Source organism: Phocoena sinus, chromosome 6 (genome assembly GCF_008692025.1).
Source record: "Phocoena sinus isolate mPhoSin1 chromosome 6, mPhoSin1.pri, whole genome shotgun sequence".
Taxonomy (NCBI): domain Eukaryota; kingdom Metazoa; phylum Chordata; class Mammalia; order Artiodactyla; family Phocoenidae; genus Phocoena; species Phocoena sinus.
The window spans coordinates 80,385,689-80,412,016 of NC_045768.1; the positions used below are offsets into that span (position 1 = coordinate 80,385,689).

Consider the following 26,328-nt stretch of genomic DNA (forward strand, 5'->3'; position numbering starts at 1 on the left):
ACTCTTCTGTTGCTGCATGGATCTTTTTCTTTAAAAAAATTTTTTGAAATTGTGAAACAGTTTAAATACACAGAAGTTAAAATGACATTTATACGCCCACCATGTAGACTTAACAGATGGTAACATTTTGCTGTATTTGCTTCAGAGCTCTCTCTGTATGTATATTTTTTAAGAAGTGAAATGTAATATTTATGGCTAAAGCCACCCTCTTCATTTCTAGAGATAATCACTGTCTTGAGGTTATAAGAAATCATTTCCATGCATATGTTTATACTTCTACATTTTTTCCACATGGTTCTTCTTTATATGAAAATAACTATGAATAATTTTTGACTATTTAAAATTCCATTCTCTGTATTATAAGTTACATTATTGTAACAGATGTTTCTCCAAGCTGGAAAATATTAGTTTTGTTTTGTTTTGTTTTTCATTTGCCCTTGTCAGAAATAATCCTTTTTGGTGATTTGCTTGCTTTGCAAAAAGAAGGCAGTTTCATTTTGAAAGACTATTAGAAAAGTAATTTCTTTTTTATTATCACACAAGTTTTTCTGGTTGTATAGTTTGAAGGCTTGGGTTATGTGGGATGGATGCTATACTTTTGATTTAATAGTCATGGACATCGGAATCAGATTTATTTGAACACTATAGCTCATCAGAGATGTCCACATCGTTCAAGTGTGGAATAATATAGGCTCTGCCCACAAAATTTGGCAGAATTCCATGTAACCAAAAGGGCCTGTCCGTGTGGTTGTCCACACTTCATACAGCTGATCTCATGCAGAGCCAAGCCAGTCATGAGGCTCCAGCCCTGGCTGATGGCTTGTATGGAAAAGGTGTGAGAGTCAGACTGCCTGGATCTTTTGGTTACATTTGACTTATACCTGTGTTCAGGATATTTTTTCATTATACCCTTGAAAACAAGGCATTTGCTTATTCAACAAGTGCAAATCATAATTTATTCAAGTTGAAAGAATTTATTTAATTTTTAGAAAGAAGTTTTCTCATTTGGCAAAACTTTTCTTATTATTTGTGTTTTTATATTACTTTTTCTTTCTTTTTAAAGAAATGTTTCAACATAATTTTAGATTTACAGGGGACTTGATGTAAAGGTAATACAGAGTTCCTGTTACCTTTCTCCCAGCTTCCCCAGATGTTAACATCTTACATAACCATGGTATATTTATCAGAAACAGAAGTAGTTAACATTGGTATGACATTTTTAACTAAACTAGAAACTTCACCAGTTTTTTCAGTAATCCCTTTTCTGTTCGAGGATCTACTCCAAGATACCATGTTGTATTTAGTTGGCCTTACTTTTTAAGTTTTATTTTTAAAAGTAGTCAAACATATGTTGGGCTAATTCATTTTTTGTGTTTACTCACAAGGCTACTTTATGAGAATTGCAAGGGGATAGTTCTGCATTTTAAATACAGGTTATCAAGTCTCAAACTCTGCTATTGTTCTGTTGCTCAGCACCTCCGCCAGGTTGGGGTAGTGGGCAAATTTGTCGAGTTCTTCGGGCCAGGGGTAGCCCAGTTGTCCATTGCCGACCGAGCTACAATTGCCAACATGTGTCCAGAGTATGGAGCCACTGCTGCCTTTTTCCCAGTTGATGAAGTCAGTATCAAGTACCTGGTGCAGACAGGTAAGTGCAGAACCCTGAAAACAGAAGGCCGTTTCTAAAGTTCATAGAACACTGAGAATTGGAGCACTACCTTCTGCCTCTGTCCCTCGATTAAATAGTTGAGGCACTCAACCTAAAGAAGAGAAGAGAAGGGATGGTGGGGAGGGGAAAGCTGCAAAATACATCCAGAGATGAGATTAGTTTCTATGGCTCGAGAGGTGGCCACCGAACCTCTTACTGATCTGGTACCGAATTTGTAACATCTACTGATTTGAAACCAATGGTTTCAGAGAAGTTGAACACTTTCTTAAACTGAAACCTAAAAGAAATTTCTCCTGCATGTCTTCGTGGAGAGGATGACAGGGGATGTAATGAACACTGGGGCCCAACAACAGGTCATGATAAATGTTAACAAAGATCAGACAGTCATCTGTTATAAGGTCCATGCTGAAAGCTGATGACCTTTACAATTCAGTTAAAATGAAGAGGAGAAAAAAAAAGAATGCTGATCTGTTGTGGATCCAAGAATCAAGCTCTCGAACAGGCTTATTTAACTGTCAGAAAACTGGGAGAACTCCGTGTCCATTGGGCAAACCGTAGGTATTATTTCCTGCAACCAGGGTCTTGATCAGAATGAAACAGCAGAGCTTTCAGGGTCATATTCCTGGTGATATAGCATCACGAGTTAGGACTTTGAACTCAAATCTAAACTCAGCTTCGGATCCTGGTTCTGCCATTTACGGCCCATGTTCCATGGGAAAGTTAATCTTCTTGAGCCACTATTTCCCCATCCATAAATGAGGATAATAACAGTGCTTTTCTCATAAGGTCATGATAAAGGATTAGATAATGAAATAATGCATTTAAAATGTTTAGCACACAGTGCTGGGCATACAGCTGGTGATCTGTGGTGGGAGACTGCGGGGATTACTATAACAAGAATCATGTGGAATGCTGAGGGTCTGTGGCCAGTTGAAGGCAGATGTGTCGGAGGTATGCTTTGACAATTCGCTGAGGCTTAGGCTCCTCTTAATTAAGACCCATAACCAAAGAGAGATGAGTGCTTATAAGTGAGAATCTTCTACAGAAAATGGTCACTTCGATAGAACAGCAGATCAGTCAATGGCCCCTAGTAAACAGCAGCATCGGCTAGAGAGTCAGACTGTTAGCCTGAAAGCTGCAACATCAGCAGAGCTCTTGGTGTGTGTTTAAGTGAAATGCCCATTCCTTGTATAGCTTCTGGTAGAGGCATTAGTTTAATCAGGAAATATTAACATCTGTTACTTGTTACTTCTTAAAATGCCCATTAGGTCGTGATGAAGAAAAAGTAAAGCATATTAAAAAGTATCTTCAGGCTGTAGGAATGTTTCGGGATTTCAGTGACCCCGCTCAAGACCCAGACTTTGCCCAGGTATGAGAGTGCCTTTCATAAGGTCATGATAAAGGATTAGAGAATGAAATAATGCATTTAAAATGTTTAGCACACAGTGCTGGGCATGTGTTTCCTCTTTCTCAAGCCTGTGGTTTTAGTTGTGAATGTGTTTTCTTGGGGGGTGTATTTGTAGGAAATTAGCCACTGCCAAGTTATCGCAGAAGAACAGGGTGTTCAAAGGCTAAAAAATCAAAAAGATAAGGAATTGTAGACATAAAATAACGTAACTTGTCCCATTCTTCCTGGCCATTAGGTTGAGTATGCTCCCGCCACCCACCGCTTTTTTTAAAAATAAATTTAATTAATTAATTAATTTTTTGGCTCCATTGGGTCTTCGTTGCTGTGCGCGGGCTTTCTTTAGTTGCGGTGCGCGAGCTTCTCACTGCGGTGGCTTCTCTTTTTGCAGAGCATGGGCTCTAGGCGTGAGGGCTTCAGTAGTTGCAGCACGTGGGTCCTAGAGTGTGTGGGCTTCAGAAGTTGCGGTGCATGGGCTCGTTAGTTGCGGCTCGTGGGCTCTAGAGCGCAGGCTCAGTAGTTGTGGCTCACAGGCTTACTTGCTCCGCGGCATGTGGGATCTTCCCAGACCAGGGCTTGAACCCATGTCCCCTGCGTTGGCAGGCAGATTCTTAACCACTGCGCCACCAGGGAAGCCCTGCTCTCCTTTTTTGCTTTACTCCTCTTATGTGGAAGATCTTTGGAAAAGGAGTTTAGAAGGACTGGAGCTATTTAAAGGCTGACAAGCACATCATTATTATAGATGGGGAAAGAAATGGAGGTGCAAGCGAATCAATTTGTTCTGATTTACCCATAGACGTGCTTATCTTCATTCATTTTCTAGGGTGCAAACTGAATCCACATTTTTCTCAGCAGCCAAGATTGAAGGGTAAACCAGATGTGGGATCCTTGTTTCGTTTCATATTACATTGATGGAAGGAAATATTCAATTAGACTAGGGCCCATTTCTTGGCATTGATGAGTTAATGGCTGCATTCCCCCAGTCATCTTAGAAAAATTACAATGGTTTATCTATCATTTCAGTAGAAAATCCATCTCATTGACTAACTTAAGCAATAAAAAGGATGTATGAGCTGCTTTGCAAAGATGGCTGAGTGAAAGACCCTGGAGGCAGCCACAATGCCCACCCTGGTCTTTCTGAGAGGTGGCAAGGCTTCTGCCTGTCCCATGCTACCAAAGTGCTCATCTGGAACTCTGGAAATTCATCCCTTCAGCGTAAAATGGACATTGACTTCCTTGGTTTTGAATGTGGTAGTTTAGTTTATTTTTATTGTTGTGGTGTTTTAAATTCTCTGGCACGGCTGTGTTTTTTTCTTTGTGAGTATAATGTCAATTCCATGGTTCCTTTTCTTTTGGGTGCACAGGTTGTGGAGTTAGATTTGAAAACAGTAGTGCCTTGCTGCAGTGGACCCAAAAGGCCTCAGGACAAAGTTGCCATATCTGACATGAAAAAGGACTTTGAGAGCTGCCTTGGAGCCAAGGTAGGGACCTGGGAGAGGTGGGTAGAAATCCTCCCCAATCCTGCCCCATGCTTGGCTTCTTTGTGCACAGGCTTCACCGCCCTCGATGATGAGTCTTCCTGAAGCCTTGGTGCTGCGGGCGTTTCCTCTCCATCCTATAGTCCTCGATGCCTCCCTCTGCATTAGCTAAGAGCCAGGCAGCTTCCTTAGAGCACTTGATTGCCTGTAAACACAACTCAACCCTCCTTTTCAAAAGCATACCTCCTTTTCACATGACTCACCACGGTGTTCACTCGGCTTGCCCACACTTTTCTGGCCACTGTACTTTTGTTCATGCCATCCCCTGCCTGCATGTCCCTTCCCCGTCTGCATGCCCTAATCTCTCAGCTCTTCCACAATGTGGCCTCAGATCCCATAGCACAAAGTCATCTCTCCCTCATTTGAACCTTCATGGCATCAGTGGGAAACCCTGTGATGGTGTTTCATAGCCTTTAATTTCACTGTTGGTACTGTATAATATGTGCATGTCTGATTTCCTTTACTACACTGTAGATTGAGGATAGGATTTATGCACAGTCACCTTTGTATCCCACAAAGTGCCCAGCATAGTATCTTGTACACAGTAGATTTTCAATGAAGATTTTTCAAATGAATAAGATTTGTGATGGATTTTATCCACGGGATGCCAGCATTTTACCAAATGTTCAGCTGCACTGTGTTAGCCTTACTGCTTATGATTGGTTGAATCTGGCCAAAATGGCACCTTTTTCTAAATTTCCATAAAGGTTAGTATCAGCGCCCTCAGTGTAGCCATTACATCTGTACTAATTAGCTCTAATTAGACTCAGCTAAATTTGTAGTTTTAGTCTTTCGGTATTTGAGGTGGGGAAGAATTGTTAATAATTTCAAAGCAAAATCAGATTCAGAAATCATGACTCCCTTTTATAAAGATTTAAAAAGAGTAAATTTAATTTTTCTGTAGCATTTCAGAGTTTACCAGCTGAGATGTTTATGTTTTGTTAAGAATTGGCCTTTAAAACTATAGTTACCAAAGTATTTCTTCTTCTTCCAAAGTGAGAACTTTTGATCATATATTTTTTTTTCTTTTTTTCTTCCTATAGCAAGGATTTAAAGGATTCCAGGTTGCTCTGGACCATCATAATGACCATAAGACATTTATCTATAATAATAGCGAGTTCACCCTTGCTCACGGTTCTGTGGTAATCGCTGCCATTACTAGCTGCACTAACACCAGTAATCCATCTGTGATGTTAGGAGCAGGTAAGTGCCTTTGATGGTCATGTGGACATGTGGGTGAAAATTTCCCAAGACATAACCCAGGGGCTTAACTGAGTTCTACATATAGTTCCCTGAACCTTATCCTTTCCAGATGCAGAGATTAATTTGGCCCAGAAATGTTTACACAATAAATAATGCAAAGTATTTAAAGTAGTATAGTCTTTAGAATCAACACAGAAAGAAGGAGAAGAGAGGAAAGAAAGATGAATTTCTGGTAAAGCCTAGAATCTTATGTCAGACTTTAGAAGAAAAAACCTGTTTTCATTTCATAGACTGTCTTCTCCATAATACCCCTGATAGGCCTTTTTGTACAGTAGAATTTAGTCTGTCTTAGATGCATTGTCAAGTGCATCTGAATTATGGCACAGGGCACTGGTCGATAAAACTTATCTACCTATTATGCAATTCTGTTTAATTATTTAATATTTACAGGCAGAGTTTCATTACTCTAATGTCCCTTTAGTTTCCAAATTTTAAAATATCCCTAAGAGTTCCTCTTGTGTCCACAAACAGTTCTTTCTTTATGAATTGGACAAGTGCCTAAGGAGAACCTTCTTTGTCCAGGAATTCATCTGTTGCCACCTAAGCTTTGGACAAACCAATTTCCTTAAGATAAGACACCAGCTTGTCTGTAGCCTTTTGTCTCTTTATACCCCTGACTCCTTATTTCTTTCCTACTTCCCTGATATGTCCTAAGTCAGAGCACCCAGTGTCCCTGTAATAAATAGTCTCTGTATTTGCCCAGAGTCAAGTGGCCCAAGAGCCCTTGATCTTCCTCTTCAAGAAATATCTGAGGACTAGATTTTATCTTCTAGGCAGACTGTATTCCTCACCAACAAGTACACAATTCATATACTTTAAGAAGGGGCCCTTCCTATTATTTTTCATCTAAATAAAATATAATTAGAAAGATTGCTTTCCCTCCAAAAATTAAAAACTCATTCTATAATATAATCATGAATGGTTCAGGTTTATCTCTTTTTTTAAAAAAAAAAAAAAGGCACAGCTCTTTTTATCTTTTTCTTTATGTCCATGGCTAATTTTGAGTTTACTGAATACATGTAAATGACTTTGGGCCAGCGAGCTTTTGATTTCTGTCAGGCAACAAAAATGGCAGAAAGCATCAACATGAATGGGGCTCTGTCAAGCAATGCAGGAAGTGCAGACTGAAGTCAGCCTCTTTCCTGAAATGTCCGTGGCACCTAGAGTGGGCAGCCCCACACACCGTGTCTGTGTTTACCATTTCACAGGCTTGTTAGCAAAGAAGGCTGTGGATGCTGGCCTGAACGTGAAGCCTTACATCAAAACTAGCCTATCTCCTGGAAGTGGTGTGGTCACCTACTACCTGCGAGAAAGTGGAGTCATGCCTTACCTGTCTCAGCTTGGGTGAGGGAGAAATCTCTTACACCATTGCTTTTGTTTTATTGTATTCCACAGGTATTTTGCTAAGTCACCTTGTAATGGATGTAAGCTTATCTGATGGTGTCTAATTGTGTAGTCTTCTGTCAGATGGTAAACAGACAAACCCTCAAATTCCGACAGAGCAGGGCCCTCCTGTACAGTTGTACTGGTTGTTCATCAGACAAGGGTGTCTGTGAAGAGAGCAGGGGCTGATATCAAGCCTGTGCTCTGCTGTAGCGCTGCACTCCTGGGGCAGGGGGCATCTTTTCTCAGTTGTATGAAGGTGTGCTATGGGCTAGTGTTGGCTCTGCAACTGAATCTGCCCTTTGGTATGAAAATAATTATTTCCCATGCCTGAAAATGTTCTCTTTCCTTGAAGTCAATTAGTTATTTGTTGCCAAATACAGTTTCTCCAATTAATCCACTATTCCTAATTTGGATGACATAGATTTTTGTCATGTGCCTCATAAAAGTCAGAAGTCCTTGGGATTATATAATAAGAGTAGTGAATAAAGACATCAAATGGCATATCTGATTTCAACTTTTAAAAATTCCAGATCAGATAGACTCCTTATAATTTTCTTATAAATTTAAAAAGTAAATTACTTATAAAAGTAAATTATATGGAACAGAATAGAGAGACCAAAAATAACCCATACAGCTATGGTCATTAATCTTCAACAAAGAAGGTGAGAATATTGCAGAAAAGACAGTCTCTTTAGCAAGTGATGTTGGGAAAGCTGGACAGCCTCATGTAAATCAATAAAATTAGAATATTGTCTCACACCGTATACAAAAATAAACTCAAAATGATTTAAATATCTAAATGTAAGACATGACACCATAAAACTCCTAGAAGAGAACATAGGCAAAACATTCTCTGACATAAATTGTAGCAATATCCCAAGGCAAAATAAATAAAAGCAAAAATAAACAAATAGGACCTAATCAAACTTAAAAGTGTTTGCACAGCAAAGGAAACCATAAACAAAACGACAAGTTACCGAATGGGACAAAATATTTGCAAATGATGTGACCGACAAGGGATTAATTTCCAAAATATACAAACAGCTCATACATCTCAATATCAAAAACAAACAAACCAACAACCCAATCAAAAGATGGGCAGAAGACCTGAATAGACATTTTTCCAAAGAAGACATACAGATGGCCAACAGGCACAGGAAAAGATGCTCAACATCACTGACTTTTAGAAAAATGCAAATCAAAACTACAATGAGGTATCACCTCACACCAGTCAGAATGGCCATCATCAAAAAGTCTACAAATAGGGGCTTCCCTGGTGGCGCAGTGGTTGAGAGTCCACCTGCCGATGCGGGGGACGCGGGTTCGTGCCCCGGTCCGGGAAGACCCCACATGCCGCGGAACGGCTGGGCCCGTGAGCCATGGCCGCTGAGCCTGCGCGTCCGGAGTCTATGCTCCGCAATGGGAGAGGCCACAACAGAGAGAGGCCCGCGTACCCCAAAAAAAAAAAAAAAAAAAAAAAGTCTACAAATAATAAATGCTGGAGAGGGTGTGGAGAAAAGGGAACCCTCCTACACTGTTGGTGGGAATGTAAATTGGTGTAACCACTATGGAAAACAGTATGGAGCTTCCCTAAAAAACTAAAACTAGAGCTACCATATGATCCAGCAGTCAGTGGAATATGTCCAGAAAAGACAGAAACTCTAATTTGAAAAGATACATGCACTCCCATGTTCATACCAGCACTATTTATAATAGCTGAGACATTGAAACAGCCTAAGTGTCCATCAACAGATGAATGGATAAAGAAGATACATATACACAATAGAATACTAGTCAGCCATAAAAAAGAATGAAATATTGCCATTTGAAGCAACATGGATAGACCTAGAGAATATCGTACTAAGTGAAGTGAGTCAGGCAGAGAAAGACAAATATTATATATTACCACTTGTATGTGGACTCTAAAAAAAATAATGCAAATGAATCTATTTACGAAACAGAAACAGACTCACAGACATAGAAAACAGACTTATGGTTACTAAAGGGGAAAGCAGGGATTGGGGGGAGAGGTGGGATTAGGAGTATGGGGTTAACAGATACACACTACTATATATAAAATAGATATGGGACTTCCCTGGCCGTCCAGTGGTTATGACTTTGGGCTTCCACTACAGGGGGTGCAGGTTTGATCCCTGGTCGGGGAACTAAGATCCCGCATGCTGCGTGGTGTGGCCAAAAAAAAAAAAAAGATAAACGGCAAGGATTTACTGTATAACATAGGGAAAACTATTCAATGTCTTGTAATAACCTATAGTGCAAAATAATCTGAAAAAATATGTGTGTGTGTGTGTTTGTATATGACAGTCACCTTGTTGTACACCTTAATATTATAAATCAACTATACTTCAGTTTTTTTTAAAAAGTAAATTATAAAAAGGACTCTTAATTGAATGATCTAGAATGGATGAATAGTAGATCAAGATGTTCCCAAGAATGAAAGCTTTATAGAGACAGCCCTGTACTAAACTTACTTAAGTCAGTGGTCTCCAGGCACTGTAACCAACAGGTGAGCCCACTGAGAGTCATTCTCCATCCTGTGCTTCTCTCTTGCACCTAGGTTTGATGTGGTGGGCTATGGCTGCATGACCTGCATTGGCAACAGTGGGCCCTTAGCTGAAGCTGTGGTAGAAGCCATCACGCAGGTGATTACAGAGGAACTTGTGGGTCTTCAGAGCTGTTGTCATGTTTCATATGATGTGTGATCAAAAGGCTGGTAATTTTAAGAAGGTCCAGGGAAGCATGGGATGTGGTTAAGAGTACGGTCTTTGGAGTTGAGTGAAACTTATTAACTGTATACCTTTGAGCAAGTTAATTAACCCCTTTGTGGCTCAGTTTTCACAACTGTAACTGGAGACAATAATAGCACCTGTTTCATAGAGTTGTGAGCACTAAGGTGATAGTGGACACGAAGGACATAGTGCAGCGCCTGGCACACGCGTGCTCCCTAAACGTGGTTTTGACTGCAGAAGGCGCCAGAATCGTTTGTTCCTGTTGTCTGAAAACTGGTTCCAAATCAGACAAATGAATGTAAACTAAATTGCATTGGCTTGATTTTTGGCCCATAAATTCTGTAGCGTTGAGAAATACTATTTGGTTTGCTTTGCATTAATTATAGAATCCCTGTCAGTCAATGTGGCTTCCTTTAGCTTTCAACTTGCAGTCTTCCCCGCCTGTTCTCAGGCCCCAGCAGCAAAATAACCAGGATGCTGCCTCCTGACCAACCTGCTATTTTCTCATGAGCAGAAACCACTGAATGTGTCTCTCAGCTGCTTTTGACCCAGAGTGTCTCCCACAGGGTCACCCTGTGTGCTCTTCTTCCCAGGGAGAGGACCGGGTGAAGGGGAAGCTTAAAGGGAAAACTTTGACAAATGGAGCCTAGGCATTCTCTTCTCTTTGCGACCTGCTTTTCCCCTTGCCTCACACAGGGGGACCTTGTTGCTGTTGGAGTACTGTCTGGGAACAGGAATTTTGAAGGGCGAGTCCACCCCAATACCCGGGCCAACTATTTAGCCTCTCCGCCTTTAGTAATAGCGTATGCAATTGCGGGGACCATCCGGATCGACTTTGAGAAAGAACCACTGGGTAAGATCTTTTCTGGGGGGTTACAGTTTTTCCAATGTATCTGAAAACATTACTGGGAGAAAGTTATTGCTTTCCTTAATAAATAATGAAGGCTAGACCCTCCAGAGATCAGAGGAGGAGCCTTTTCTTTATGCCCCAATACACAGCTAAGACATAACTGAAATAGTTAAACAAGAATTTACTAAAGGGGGAGGGACAACAAAAGGGAAAGAAATACCCAAAGTAGTGGAGATCTTGCCATTCTGGCTTCTTCTCCAGTCCCTTCCTTTCCAGCTCCTGCTTTAATCTAATGATAGGCACTGTTTTAATGTCTCCTCTGTAGGAACACATCCACATAGTACAGCTTCTTGAAATTCTGGGGACAGGATGCTTTGTTTCCTTTCCTCTGGTCTCTTTGCTGTACCCTCCTCAACCCATGCTAATAAGCAGATTAGATAATATGAAAATGGTGCCCTGGAATTTACTTTCAGGAAATCATAGCTTTAGACATACAGTTGATCCTCATTATATATGGATTCCATATTTGCAAATTTGACTACTCATTAAAATGGATTTTAACCCCAAAATCAACGCTCATCACTCTCCCATGGTCACTCACAGATGTGCACGGGGTGGGGGCGGGGAGGGGTGCAGGTGTGAAAACCTTGAGTCCCTCACTGTGCCTGCTCTCAGCTGAGGTCGAACAAGGCAACATTCTGCCTTTTTTTTTTTTTTTTTTTTTTTTGCTGTACGCGGGCCTCTCACTGTTGTGGCCTCTTCCATTGTGGAGCACAGGCCCCGGATGCACAGGCTCAGTGGCCATGGCTCATGGGCCTAGCCGCTCCGCGGCATGTGGGATCTTCCCGGACTGGGGCACGAACCCGTGCCCCCTTCATCGGCAGGTGGACTCTCAACCACTGCGCCACCAGGGAAGCCCCATTCTGCCTTTTTATTGCAGGTGTTACACTGCAAACAAGTGTCCTGTTCGAGCTCTGTTTAGCACCATGTTTTTCACATTTTTGTGCTTTTTATTGGTGATTTCACTGTTTAAAATGACCACCAAGAGTAGTGCTAAAGTGCTGTGTAGCGTTCCTAAGCCCAAGAAGGCTGTGACGGGCCTCGCGTTAGACAGGCTCGCAAGTTCAGTGTGAATGCATCAACAGTATGTATGAAGTAAGGTGTCATGAAACAGAAACACACATAAAACAGGGTTATGTCTTGATCAGTTGACGACAGTGTTGTGGATGGAGGCTCTTGGGAGCCTAACATGTGTGTCCCCTGGGGGCAGTGACTGAGTATTCTCTGAGTGTGCACGTAGGCTTTACAGAACGTAACTACCCTGAACGAGACTTGACTGACTGTATGTGGCGATGAAAATGGGGTATGAGATGTTTTTCTCACTAATAAACATTTTTTTCCCCAGGGGTAAATGCAAAGGGACAACAGGTATTTCTGAGAGATATCTGGCCAACCAGAGATGAGATCCAGGCAGTGGAGCGTCAGTATGTCATCCCTGGGATGTTTAAGGAGGTCTATCAGAAAATAGAGGTGAGGTCCCAGCCCACCTGTGAGGGAAAGCTACTCTTATGCATCATCTCTGCCACCCTTGAGGCCAGTGGCGGTGTCAGCTATACAAAGTAACATTTCTTCAGATGATTGGGGAAGTGGTTATCCATCATTTTTCTCCTAAGACTCACGTTTTTCCAGACCCCACACTCCCCAGATGTTCCCAGAGTTGGACGAGTGAGTGGCAGCCTCAGGAGGAAAGGCCTCAGCTGTGTGTGGTTCCTGGCCAGCTCTCCACAGCTACCCCCTTCCTCAGGCAGCCTGGGGCGTGCATCAACTATGGTTGAGGACCCCCTGATGTCACTGTAGTGTGTCACTGAGGCATCAAATGGTTGAATGCACCTCTCAGATGTATTTGCATGCTTAAAAAATAATAATAAAAATAAAAGCCACTCAGTAGGAAACACCACCCTATCAAACTACCGAAATAAAAAAAAAACTTGCTGTGCATTTTACAAATACAGGGAAAATGTATGGGGCTCAGCATCATTTTCGGAGCCTCTTGGATGTTACCACTTTCCCTAGTCTCTGTGATAGGCTGACCCAAGGGCTTCAGCCTAGGGCTGGTGGTTTGAATGAAACAAGAGGGCAGACTGGGTAGCAGAGTCACACGGGGGTCATATTCATGCACTGTGAATCCCACAAGCTGCTCACTGGGAAATGGTATAAGGGAGTTTGGTAGATATTGGGTTAAATGTATTTCTCCAGAGTCTGAGTCAATGGACATGTAGAGCTAATTCAAGCCAATTTGAATGCATAGCAGCTGTCTTTTACTAGCTAATGTCCTTATGACCTGGAGGTCTACTTCCCAGAATCTTCAGAGCATACATAATTTCCCCTGGGGTACAATCTGGATTATTTCATAAATTATATTTATAAGTATATGTATTAGTTATCTATTGCTCTGCAACAAATTACCCCCAAACTTAGTGAGTTAAAACAGCAAGGTTTTTGTTTTTGTTTTTGTTTTGCGGTACGCAGGCCTCTCACTGTTGTGGCCTCTCCTGTTGAGGAGCACAGGCTCCAGACGCACAGGCTCAGCGGCCATGGCTCACAGGCCCAGCCGCTCCGCGGCATGTGGGATCTTCCCGGACCGGGGCACGAACCCGTGTCCCGTGCATCGGCAGGCGGACTCTCAACCACTATGCCACCAGGGAAGCCCGCAAGCATTTTTTTTATCTCACAGTTTCCATGGGTCAGAAATGGAGGTGCGGCTTAACAGGGTGTGTGTGCCTTCACAAGGCCCCAGTCAAGGTGTCATCTGGGGCTGCAGTCTCATCTGAAGACTCAACTGGGGGAAGATCCATTTCTAAGACCACTCATGTGGTTGTTGGCAGGATAAAGGACCTCACGTGCTGTGGGTGAAGGCCTCAGCTCCTCACTGACTGTCAGCTAGAGGCTGCCCTCAGTGCCTTACTAGTGGGTCTCTTCACCTGCTCTTCACAGAATGGTAGCTGGCCTCCATCAGAGCAAGTAAGCAAGCAAGCGAGGGTAAGAGGGTGAAAGTGACAGAAGGCAGAGTCTCTTTATAACCTAATCCTGGAGGTGAGTCACTAGGCCCAGCCCCTACTCAGCAGGAGGGGATCACTTAGGGGTATGAATCCTAGAAGGCAGGTCCGTGGGGGCCATTCCAGAGGCTGCCTATCACAGAGCACATGTATTTTTAAATTACTTAGCATGGTGTTGTCTTAGTATAGAGGAACTCTGTTGTGTGACCATTTAGAATAAGAATGGTTTTCACTGTGCTCTTAGCTTGAATATATGTTTGTGTTCGCATGTTAAATTTTCCTTAGGATGGACTGTGATTAGATCTGCCTTTCCTTTTTTCTTTTTTCCCCAAGACTGTGAATGAGAGCTGGAATGCCTTAGCAGCCCCATCAGATAAGCTATATTACTGGAATCCCAAATCTACATACATTAAGTCACCACCATTCTTTGAAGACCTGGTAGGACTTTTTACTTTTTAACAAAACGAGTTCTTCAAAAAGTTTCTTGCCTTGCAAAATCCATATTTAAACCTTATATCCATAAAAACAAGGGAAATCTTCTCTGAAACTGATGATCAAGGAGTCTGCACTGCCCTGGGTGGGGCGGGGAGGACTCCTGCTGTCCTCAGCATCTGAGGCCTTCTCTGGATGTGGAGAAAGAGAATGTCGTTTGCAGCAGCATCCCTGTTGCTTTTGAGTGGACAGTGCCAATACTTCACCTCCCTTCAAGAGTGAGATATGAATATTTTGCATAAATTCACCTCACCTTTCTAAACACCCCTGAAAAAAACAATAAAACTAGAATTTTCTATGCACTGATATAGGGCTGTCATCTGGTTCAGGTCCATGGACCGCTACTGTTGGGGTTCCCCTGGTGACATGTTGGGAGAAAACCTGGGCAAACACTGACTTACTGTGTTCTTTGGTAGACTTTGGATCTTCGGCCTCCTAAATCTATAGTGGATGCCTACGTGCTGTTAAATTTGGGAGATTCAGTAACAACAGACCACATCTCTCCGGCTGGAAATATTGCAAGAAATAGCCCTGCTGCTCGCTACTTAACTAACAGAGGGTAAGTAATGAATAAGGGGAGGAAGGCCTGAAGGCAGAAATGGAGAGAGTGAGGCCAGTAGTTCTCTTTTCATGAGGTCTCCTTGGAGTCACACTTCGGTTTTTCACTGAACCCTGGGGCTTGAAAACCAATTGCTCTTTCTGTTTGCTGCTTCGAAGCTTCCCTGGGGAGAATCCATCAGCACGTGAACCCCAGCAGGGATGAGGACCTTCTTTTTGAGCAGGTGTACTCATTAGACTCAGCTGTCATCCCAACCCCCAGCTTGGCTGACTGTTAAAGTACAAGGCTCTGCTCTTCACCCGTGGCAGAGCCTGGTTCCACTTGAAGTACTCGACAGGGCTAGAACTGGAAATGCATTGATATTTCCTGGTTGAGAGACGTATTCTTTACAGAGATCCACTTCAAGGATTTGCAGTTTACGCATCCATTCAGCAATCCTTCAGTCACATACCGATTTTAACAGTATTATCCACTGTTATTTAATATACCACTATCAATCAATGTCGGTCCCAAATGGGACTTTCCATGAGAGTCATCTGGGGAGATAAAAGTTCCTGGTTCCCGTCCCCACCTCCTGAATCAGCTTCTTCAGGGATGGGGCCCAGAGCCAATTTGAGGAACGAAATTCAACACCTTCTTTTTTCCCAGTAGGAGAGGACAGCTACCTTGCCCCTCATCTCACTTGCCTGGTGGCTAACCCATTTTCTTCATGAATTTCCCTTTCTATCCTGCTCACTCATCTCTGCCTTTTCCTAGTGCACCCTATGGGACAGTCTATTCATTCAGACCAAGAATATTTCATATTCTCCAGAAATGTGAGTGTTGTAAGTTTAAGAAGATAGCCCACATCTGGAGGAGATGATGCACAGTGGTCTGTGTCAAGATTTTTCTTTAACGCAGGGCAACTACTTTTCAAAATGTATGGGAACTGCCTATACATAGATACATATTGTGAGATTTTAAAGGGATATGATTCTGCTTTGAGTGGGAGACACAAGTCCATCAGCAAGTAGAAAAGGGCAGGTGATATTCAAGATGAGTCAGTGAGTCCCTGCTCTTCCACTCACCCACACTGCTCGGGACACATTGCCCACCACCTTGTTCATCGAATGTTCCAAGCAAGGCCAAGTACCCTTCTGCCTGAGAGCCTTTGGTTGAGCTGGCTGTTTTTTCCTCTTGGATGCCCTTCCCCAAGATACCCTCTTAGCTAACTCTCTCGCCAAGTTCAAGTCTTCCTCCATGAGTTCATTCCCACCATACTCCTGTTCTCCTTGCCCTGGTCTACCTTTTCTTTTTTCTAAGGTATTAACCACAATCTAGTAACACTTGCGTAGGATGCTCTTTAAAAAAATTTCTTTGTCTCCAGCTTCTAGAATGTAAGCTCTGCAAAGGCAGAGATCTTAATTTGTTTTGTTCATTGTTCACCCACAACAGCTCCTGGCACATAGTTGGTGCTCAATAAAAAGTTGTTGAGTGAATGAATGGGAGAAAAGGCTTCTAAGAACAAACAGAGAAACTAGAGAAACAAGATTGAGGCTGGAGGAAGAAATTAGAAAATAAGCAGTGACCAACACCTTTTTAGATTGGTGATTATTGATACTCTAGAGAATTGAATGAAAGGAGATATACCTTCTCATAAAAATGCACATGCACATTTTGGACATAATTTCAGGAGTTCATAGCCACACTCACCTACTCCTGGTCCTGAAGCCCATTCATAGACTCTCAATCTTCAAATCAGATCTAACTAATAAATCATTAACCACACGCTTCCTAGCATTATAAGAAACAGCCCAGTGAACTGGTCGCCATGTTCATTTTAAGATGTTGTTACTCACTTTGCAAAGTGTCCTTTCATTGGGACCCACAGATAAGATTTTTCTTTGATTTTAGGACCACCAATAGCTATTCCCGTCTGCCTCTTTGGCACTGCCCTGATTTTGATCTTATGAAAATTCTAAGTCATGTCACCAGTTATGTGTCTTTTCATTGCACTGAGCTCCTGGTAACTCGGGGACAAATTTGAACCTACTTCTGTTTAGTTTATAGAATGTATTTTATGTGTCCCCATTCTTGGCTCTACCTGACTGGCCTACCCTGAGTATTCCCTTTGCTTCCTTTGTTTTTCTTACCCATTTTTAGTATTTTACCTTTTGTGAAGCTTTATAGGCTACCCTACTGAATCAGTAAAATAAATACTCTTATTAAAGTCCCTCCCGATTGCTCTACTCAGATTTATAAGACTGTAGGTTGCTGCTGGGAGCATACTGATTCACAGTCCCACCTGCGACCTCTCACTCTGCCCTCAGTTGAAGCCATGGGAATAGCTTTTCTGCCTTGGAGAACAATACTTAGCAGACATAGAGAAACACCTAGGTTTGTGGGTTTTCTCTTTTCTTGGGGTAAGCCAAGTTTAATCTTCTCTCAGTTCACTAAACCAGCTCCCCTCCTGCTTTCGTTATCAGCTTGACTCCACGAGAATTCAACTCCTATGGCTCCCGCCGAGGTAATGACGCCATCATGGCGCGGGGGACATTTGCCAATATCCGCTTATTAAACAAATTCTTGAACAAGCAGGCACCACAGACTATCCATCTGCCTACTGGCGAAATTGTGAGTATTGTGTCTTCTACTTCATTAAGAAGCCAGAATTTCTCAGGCTCTGGGTGGGTGGATGTTTGCACCATCACTTTCCTTTTGGTCTTATTTTTATTTCACAGCTCATCCTACCTCTTGCTTTGTACAGTCCCTCTTGCCAGGTGTCCATGTATATAGAGTTCATCCTTGATGGAGAGGCCCTTTAAACTGGGAAAACTTTTCCTGCTTAGAGATTCTGCTTCATGCTTTAACTAAGTCTAGTTTCCTAGGAGTTGAGCTTAAAAACCTCTGAGTGAAATTTCGTCAGTTCAGAGTACTTGAAGGGGAAATTCCAGGTTAAGGTGGAGGATATTTATTAAGAAGTGCTATTTTATTGGGTTGGCCAAAAAGTTCGTTTGGGTTTTCAGTAGCCTCGTATGGAAAAACCCAAATGAACTTTTTGGCCAACCCAATATAACTTTAATAGCATTTAATTAATTTACCATATCACTAGGAAAAGAAGGAATGTACGGGATTGTGCAGGCCTGCTTGGGTCCTAATGGGGACCATCTGGAGTTGGCATATTACAGCTGGAATTGTCTATTCACAGATGGCAGGCATATGAGAGGTGGGGAAGCCTGTACTTTAAGTCAGACAAGCCTGGGTTCAAGTCCCATCTCCACCTCATATCAGCTGTGGAGCCCTCAGCAAGTTATCTCCCTCTCTGAGCCTCATTTTTCTTACTTGAGAAGTAGAAATAATATCCACTTTTTAAGGCTCTGAGGCTTAACCTCAAATGGAATGACACGTTAAACACCTAGCATAGCATCTGGCACAGCAGTAGGTCCTCAGGGTCACTTCCCTTCCCAGTGAATGCTGTGAAACCGCATGAAAACTGGTTAAGCTACTTAAGAAATAACCCTCACAAATTATTTTAAAATGATAATGACCAAATACGTCTGTGGAACTTACTCCATCCCAGGTGCTGTTCTAAGCTCTTTGCATATACTGACTTGTTCAATCCTCAAAACAACCCTTTGAGGAAGGTACCATAATTCTCCTTGTTTTAAGTTGGCAAGTGGAGCCTAGAGAGCTCATGTAACTCCCTAAATTCACAAGTCTGAGGAGCTGAGATTAAAACCCATGGAGTCAGGCTCTGTCCGAAGTCAACGCTCTTTACCACCAAACACACTGCCTCACTTGTAACTGGTTCTATGTTTGTAAAGCAAATTCATCATAGATACTCTGATCACCAGGATCCAGCACAAAGTCAATGCCCAGGAGATATCTGTTCAGTGAATAGCAGGGACGATAAACTATTAAGTGAAAAAGATACAAATAAATGGTAAAATCCCCGAGAGATGAAGGGGAAGGACTTGCAGTTACAGACTTTGGAGGCCTCCAGGATACTGACTGTCACAATGAATCTCCCTCATTTACAGCCCGGCCATTGCACAGAACTCCTAGTCAGTTGCTTAGTGCCTCAGCTTAAATAAGGAGACAGAATGAGAGATGAAGAGGCATTTGAATCAGGCCTTGAACTTGGAAGACAGACAAAGAACAGAGGAATATAAAGGACAACAGATAATGCAAAGAGTAGAAGAAAACTAAGGAAAACAACTGTCTCCTCAGAGTGATAAGAGATGATTTTCTGTTGCTGTAAAGTAATCAGAAGACAAGAAAGAGCTCCTTAAAAAAAAAAAAAAAGCCCCTAAAATTTCACAGGAAAAGTTGATTAGTTGAGATTATCTTCCAGAATATAGAAAGACAAAGGGGAAATTAGAAAATGTAAGAAAATTAAAGACTGAACTGAGGAGGGCCAACATCTGACTGAATAGAGATGCTAAAAAGAACAGACAAGATCTGAGAGGAAATTATTAGAGAATTAACACAAGAAAATTCCTCAGCTGCAAAATCTGAGATTCCAGATTCAAAGGTCCACTGAGTGCCCAGCCACATGATTAAAGAAGACCCACTCCAAGTGACATCATTATGAAATTAAGACAGCAAAGTTGGGAATTCCCTGGCGGTCCTGTGGTTAGGACTCCGCGATTTCACGGCTTGAGGGCCTGGGCTCGATCCCTGGTTGGGGAACTAAGATCCCACAAGCCGCGCGGCACGAACAGCAGAGGCAAGGAGTTCTAGAAACTTCAGAGAGGGAAAAACAGCTTATGTGCATTGTCCTGGGGATCAGACGCGCTCACAGCAGCCCAGGAAACAGACTGAGGAAAGTTATTGGGACCCTAAAATCTGTGTCCCTCATACTTCCAGCCAAGTGAGATTAAAGTAATAACACATTCAGATATTCAAAAACTTTAAAAATACCCTTAGTCCCAGTCTCAAGAAGCTACTTAGTAAATGTATTACACCAAAACGAGGGAATAAACCAAAAAAAGAGGAAGATGTAGGATCCAAGAAAAAGAAATACAGGGAATCGACAGGATGTTGGGGAAAGAATAGGAATGCACCATGTCCTCAGAGAGCCATCAGTCCACACAGGAATGTTGGGTTCCAGGAGTGACACCCCATGAAAAAGATTTTTAAATTAGATTGCCTGATAGATTTGAATGTCTTTAGAGAAGACTTGTATTGATACTTTAGGCAGTGCATTTGGGAATTAATTAACAAGTAGGGACACAGAAATAGGTGAGCACACATACAAAAAATTTATTCCGGTGGAAAAAAAATTGTTTAATTGCCAAGAAAAGGAAATCAGAGTATATTATATGGCTCAGCTATAAGTGGCATTTACATAATCAAAATGTATGACAATGATATTAGAAGGCCGCGGAGAGTAGGGGGTGGGGGAGGGGAAGGAGCACAGTGGTTAAAAGAACTAAATCATCAAAGTAGGAAATTAACAATAAAAAAGGAGAAATGAAGAACTGGCTGATTAAATACTTAGGGATACAGAGGCACAATAACAGAAAAAAACCACTAAATTTTATGTTTTCTTCAGAAGAGCGGGAGAGTACAGGAGCTGATGCTTTATAAGCTGCTTACTACTCTGTTTGGCTCATGTATGAGAAAAGCCAGGAGCTCGCAATTCTAGACCTGCTTAGTCCCACTCATCTTGGGTTCCAAGACCTGCTTTGCCACGGGATTGTCAGCTTTGTGGTAGTTTTAAAAGCACTTTAAAAAACACACACTCCCACAGTCTTAAATACAAAGCTACTAATAGATATCTCTGAAAATATCAGGTAGGTTGTTTCTTTCTGGTCTTTGAAAGGATCCAGGCTATTTGGCTAGGGCAGGCTTTCACTGGTTTTGTTTGTTCGTTTGTTTTTAAACAGTTTCTATATTCATGAGCTCTATCCAGCTAAAGACATACAGAATCCTACCCAGATTTAGGCGATGCCGTGTGACATCAAGCACAGTCTCCATCCTTTCACCGCAATAGCAATCTGTGAAAGCCTACGTAAGAATTTGATTAGACACCTTTCTAGAGCTCCTTTCAAATCAAATACTCCTTCTTTTGGACAGATCTTATTTTCTGACTTAAGTAGCCAGGAGAAAACAATGTTTTATTACTCACCAGCAATGATATCATCTCTTTGTGAAGTCTCAGCTCAGCAGAATATTCAGAGCTCCTGTGAGAAACAAATGAATCTATTTGTGTAAGATGTTTCTCATATGTACCAAAAGATCCATTAATCCTTTCCTGTCCTTTATTGATTGGTGCTTCCATCAGTGTTTCTACTGTCTCTCCCTTGACCTCCATGTAGAAGGGTGACACATAAGAGTTTGCATTTTATGTAATTCCTGAACACGTGACCTTCTTTCTGTTTGGCTACCCTTCACAGCTGACCATCGCTGAGCTTCTGGTACTCAGTCAAAACCCAGGTTTAGGTGGGATTCTCTGCTTTAGCTGTAAAATATTTTAATCAATGGAAGAGTTAGAAAAAAAAAAACTGATCTAATTTCCTATTTTTCCCCTGATGCCCTAGGATTTGAATGTTTTTCTAAAACTAGGATAATGAGGCATTTCACTTAAGAGTATAACATTCAATTTGATAGAGGTACGTAGATGGAGTTAACTGGAAATTTGTAGACCAGGCAACTGACTGGTTGAGTGTTCCATTGACTTTACGTTGGCTTGGCCGACTACAGACACTTCTGCCCCTGAATGTCCCACCAGGACTCACTGCCCTGTGTCCACACTCTGTGCCTTTACTGTGTCTGTAAAACCTTCCTCTTCTCTTCCTCAGCTTGATGTGTTCGATGCCTCTGAGCGGTACCAGCAGGCGGGCCTTCCCCTGATAGTTCTGGCCGGCAAAGAGTACGGCTCAGGCAGCTCCCGAGACTGGGCGGCCAAGGGCCCTTTCCTACTGGTGAGTAGGATGCAGAGACATCCCCGCAGGCAGCTGCCCCTCTGAACCAGAAGGGAAGCTGGGAGGGAGGCCAGAAATAAAATGCTTTGCTTTACTTTCCAAGATGTAGAAGAGCAAAGCAAGCTCGGGAAAGCAGGGAACGTTTATTCATCTCCTGCTTCTTGGTAGATCAGGATTTACTTCACTGAGTGAAGGGTAATCTAGAGTTCACCAGCTTCCCTTAGATCAAACATTGCTATCCTGGGAGCTGTGGATCTTTGGGGGCGTCTACAGAACAGTTGGGGGGAGGGTCCCGAAGTCTATCCATCCAGAAGTGTGTAGTATGTGTCTTTTTTTTTTTTTAAATGGGGAAAGTTTCATGGTTTTCATAACGTTCTCAGAGGTTATCACCTGAAGTTTATTCAAGGCTCTTGTCCCAGGTGAATGTGAGGAATAATCTACTGCTACTGTATCGTCAGGTTCACAGAAGGGAAAAAGTAAGGAGCCTGAGCTTTGGATAAGCTCGGGGAATGCACTTTTTAACAGTTGCTTATCACTGCCTGTGAAAAGTCTGCATACAGGCTCAATAGAAAAGGAAGCCCTCTCTGTATGTAGACAGTCAGCTCTTTGGAACCTTCAGCCATTTCAGGGCTTGACCTGCGTCAGGTGTCCCTGGGGGAGGGGCCACGCAGGAGCTTTTACCTCTCGAGCATTTGCTTGCCCTGAAAGCAGGGCACACTCCTGGTGACTGACTTTAATCCTCAGGATAGGGTAGAATAGCTTAGCTGATATCAATTTAAATAACGATGGCTCGAGCAAATCAATGCACTTGGCAGATGCTAAGTAAGTTGATATCCACAAGTACAGTAAAAAAAAAAATATGGCTGTCTGGCAGGCAGCCCTCCAGACTCCCAGGCTTCTGAAAAATGTCTTTGAACATCACACCTATTTTTTTTTAGGCAATCAGTTTGCAGTGGGTGGGGGGGAGATGTTCTTATTGGTAATTTGTCAAAGGCCTGCCTTTTCTAGAAACTGCTGAAAAGAACCTAAGAAATTACAGAAGAAAGGATTTTAGGAAGGGAGCTGGGTGCTGCAGGGAGCAGTCAGGTGGGGACAGTGAGATCTGGGAAATAAGAAGAGACCTGGCACCGAGGGGCTCTCTAGGGGCTCACTGGGCTGCACCAGCCACGAGACCAAAGAAGGAGCCCGGATACAGCGACAGAGAGACATCAGTGGTTTAATAGAGGGGGGCCTCTTACACATCGGAAGCAAGGTCCTGGGGCAACACCCCACCGTGTGCAGCAAACAGCAAGCAGGACACAGCAAGTCTTCCCTCCCCTGGGGGAGAAGGAGGCTACCATTTATAGGGGGGGATTGATGTCAGGTTGGCTCATCAGTTACCAGGGAAACCAGCAGCTGGGGCCTGTGCCTCACAGCCCCTCAGGTTAACCACCACCACTAGGGCAGATGTTTCCCTTTAATAAGCTAGCAGGTGGGGCCGTTCTGACTTAAGGGGCAGGGGGCAAGCACATTCATGTGAGTAGGGCAGAGGTGAAGCAGGGACTGGTCGAGCAGGGGATGTACAAAGAGCAAGAGAACAGCCATCTTGAGGGGCCTGACCATACACGTCTAGACTTCTCTACAGAACTGCTCCAAGTTCTGTCTGCCCAGGCAGCCGTACACACTTCATTCTGTAGCTGCCCAGCCTCGGCCACTAGGCAACCCCGGGCTGTCCTCATGCAGAGAGGGACAGACAGCTGTGATCTGCAGTGCTGCAAGGCCCTTTACACAGAGCTTGAGACGTGAATGACCTGTGTTTACAAAGATTACCACTTCCCCCAAAATAAGTATACAGTACATATATACGTAAATCCATACAAAATATCTACTGTCCTAAAGAATCTGCCCTTCCTCTATAAATTTGCTTTTAAATTTGGAAACACCTTGAGATTTTAAAAAAACACCTGTGCCTGGATCTCATTCCCAGAGATTCTGGTTTAACTGGTAAGGGGAAAGGCCAGGACATCGGGCTTTTAAAAGTCTCCCCAGTGATTCTAATATTCAGCAGAGTTTGAGAACTACTGCTCTATAGCCATGGTTCTCCTAAATTAAAAGAATCACTATCTTCTCCCACCCATGCTCCCTGTTAGAGATTCTGATACAGTAGACCTGGGGTAGTACCCATGAATCTACATTTTTTTAAATTAATTTTTATTAGAATATAGATTTACAATGTTGTGTCAGTTTCGACTGTACAGCAAAATTAATCAGTTATACATATACATATGTATAACTCTTTCTAAGATTCTGTTCCCATATAGGTCATTATATTGAGTAGAGTTCCCTGTGCTATACAGTAGGTTCTTACTAGTTATCTATTTTATATATAGTAGTGTGTATATGTCAATCCCAATCTCCCAGTTTATCGCCCTCCCTTCCCCCTTGGTAACCATAAGTTTGTTTACTACATTTGTGACTCAAGAATCTACATTTTTAACAAGCTTCCTGAGTAACCCTGATTCAGGGGATCTTAAAAGTGGACCCTAGATATTGAGACCTTTTAGGGGTATCTTACTATTATATTACAGTTAACTAATATTTGAGGATGGGATATTCTAGTTAATCAAGTATCCTGGTTTATTGATCACTGCTGTACATTGCCAGTTATAGATCATAGTAAAATGTACTTTATAGGAAGCTTTATATCAAGATTATATTCAATGTAATTTGATCCCTGAAACAGGAAGTATAAAAGCAGCACACAGTAGGTAATCATTTACTTTCTCTGTAGTATGTTCTGAAAGTTGTGTTTTTATTAAATCTTCGGTGTCTGCTGATGCACCTACAATAATAGCAAAATTCAAGGGGAAAAATGAATTTTCTTTATGTTTCTTTGTGCTGAGGTTTCCAGATACAGTGGAAGTTTGCTGAGAAATGTTGTATCACAAAGTGGCTAAGTGTGTGGTTAGACTGCATGGGTTCAGATATTGGGTAAACCACTGACTACTAGGGTACAGGGGCACAATAATAGCGAGGGTTGGGGGAGGGTGGGAGGAGAGTTCATTTAAGCGCCTACATGCTGCCTACACAGTGCAGGCAATCAGTTAAGCCTGGCTACTGTGTTATTTATAACTAGCGGGCAACATTTTATGTAAACGATTAATTGGTACTTATGAAGAATTTAGGTGTGAGAAGAGTTCTGACTTACGAAGCCTTTGTAAAGTGTCTGTGTAACTAAAGAAAAACTGTCCAAACTACTCTGTTGGCTCATCAGGGAATCAGAGCTGTCCTGGCTGAGAGTTACGAGCGTATTCACCGAAGTAACTTGGTCGGGATGGGGGTGATCCCCCTCGAGTATCTCCCCGGGGAGAATGCAGACACCCTAGGACTCACAGGGCGGGAACGATACACTATCAGCATTCCAGAAACCCTCAAACCACGAATGAAAGTCCAGGTCAAGGTAAGTCGGCGCCTTTCCATGCCAGGCCCAGCTCAAAGGCCCTGTGTTCATCATCAATCTTGTTAGAAGGAAATCAGTGGGATTTGGAAGGAAAAATAAATCCCTCAGTAGACGTGCTTTAGACTTAGGAGATCTACTAGCACCTTTCTGACCTGCCAGCACAGTGATGCCACACTATGTCGGTTTATTATTTATTCTGTTTACTCATAGAGTTATCAGTTCCATCCTTCTTCCCAAACCTGCCAGCCCCACTGTCTCCTGTTCCTCCCAATCTCAGCCCAGAGAACGGTGATGAAAGCTCAGCCATAGGGCATTTTCACATTACCTTAAAAACATCTTTTTAGGGGCTTCCCTGGTGGCGCAGTGGTTGAGAGTCCGCCTGCCAATGCAGGGCACAAGGGTTCGTGCCCTGATCTGGGAAGATCCCACATGCCGCGGAGTGGCTGGGTCCGTGAACCATGGCCGCTGAGCCTTCGCGTCCGGATCCTGTGCTCCGCAACGGGAGAGGCCACAACAGTGAGAGGCCCGCATACCGCAAAAAAAAAAACAAAACACCTTTTTAGGGCTTCCCTGGTGGCGCAGTGGTTGAGAGTCCGCCTGCCGATGCAGGGGACGTGGATTCATGCCCCGGTCCGGGAAGATCCCACATGCCGCGGAGCGTCTGGGCCTGTGAGCCATGGCCGCTGAGCCTGCGCGTCTGGAGCCTGTGCTCCGCAATGGGAGAGGCCACAACAGTGAGAGGCCCGCGTACCACAAAAAACAAAACAAAACAAAACACCTTTTTAGGGCTTCCCTGGTGGCGCAGTGGTTGAGAGTCCGCCTGCCGATGCTACAGGACGTGGGTTCACGCCCCAGTCCAGGAAGATCCCACATGCCGCGAAGCGGCTGGGCCCGTGAGCCATGGCCGCTGAGCCTGTGCTCCGCAACAGGAGAGGCCACAACAGTGAGAGGCCTGCGTACCGCAAAAAAAAAAACAAAACAAAACACCTTTTTAGGGCTTCCCTGGTGGCACAGTG

General features: G+C 42.9%; 1 protein-coding gene and 1 long non-coding RNA gene across 4 annotated transcripts in view; one reads left to right on the forward strand and one right to left on the reverse strand.

Annotated features, from left to right (window-relative positions):
* ACO1 (aconitase 1) overlaps nt 1–26,328 on the forward strand; it is a 59,868-nt gene that overhangs the window by 32,170 nt on the left and 1,370 nt on the right. For both annotated transcript variants that reach the window (XM_032634698.1, XM_032634699.1), the window contains 13 exons: nt 1,474–1,645; nt 2,935–3,035; nt 4,436–4,552; nt 5,653–5,812; nt 7,081–7,216; nt 9,837–9,921; nt 10,705–10,861; nt 12,264–12,388; nt 14,248–14,352; nt 14,823–14,965; nt 17,431–17,578; nt 21,751–21,873; nt 25,127–25,312. In XM_032634698.1, coding sequence (XP_032490589.1) covers nt 1,474–1,645; nt 2,935–3,035; nt 4,436–4,552; nt 5,653–5,812; nt 7,081–7,216; nt 9,837–9,921; nt 10,705–10,861; nt 12,264–12,388; nt 14,248–14,352; nt 14,823–14,965; nt 17,431–17,578; nt 21,751–21,873; nt 25,127–25,312 — 1,758 coding nt within the window. The remainder of the gene's footprint in view (nt 1–1,473; nt 1,646–2,934; nt 3,036–4,435; nt 4,553–5,652; nt 5,813–7,080; nt 7,217–9,836; nt 9,922–10,704; nt 10,862–12,263; nt 12,389–14,247; nt 14,353–14,822; nt 14,966–17,430; nt 17,579–21,750; nt 21,874–25,126; nt 25,313–26,328) is intronic.
* LOC116755362 lies at nt 1,556–25,689 on the reverse strand. 2 transcript variants are annotated; one of them, XR_004350339.1, is made up of 3 exons: nt 25,638–25,689; nt 21,078–21,132; nt 1,556–1,659 (listed from the first exon to the last, which is right to left on the reverse strand). It is a non-coding gene; the product is annotated as an uncharacterized LOC116755362 (long non-coding RNA). The 2 variants fall into 2 exon arrangements; XR_004350340.1 differs by having other exon boundaries at nt 1,640–1,757; nt 25,638–25,681.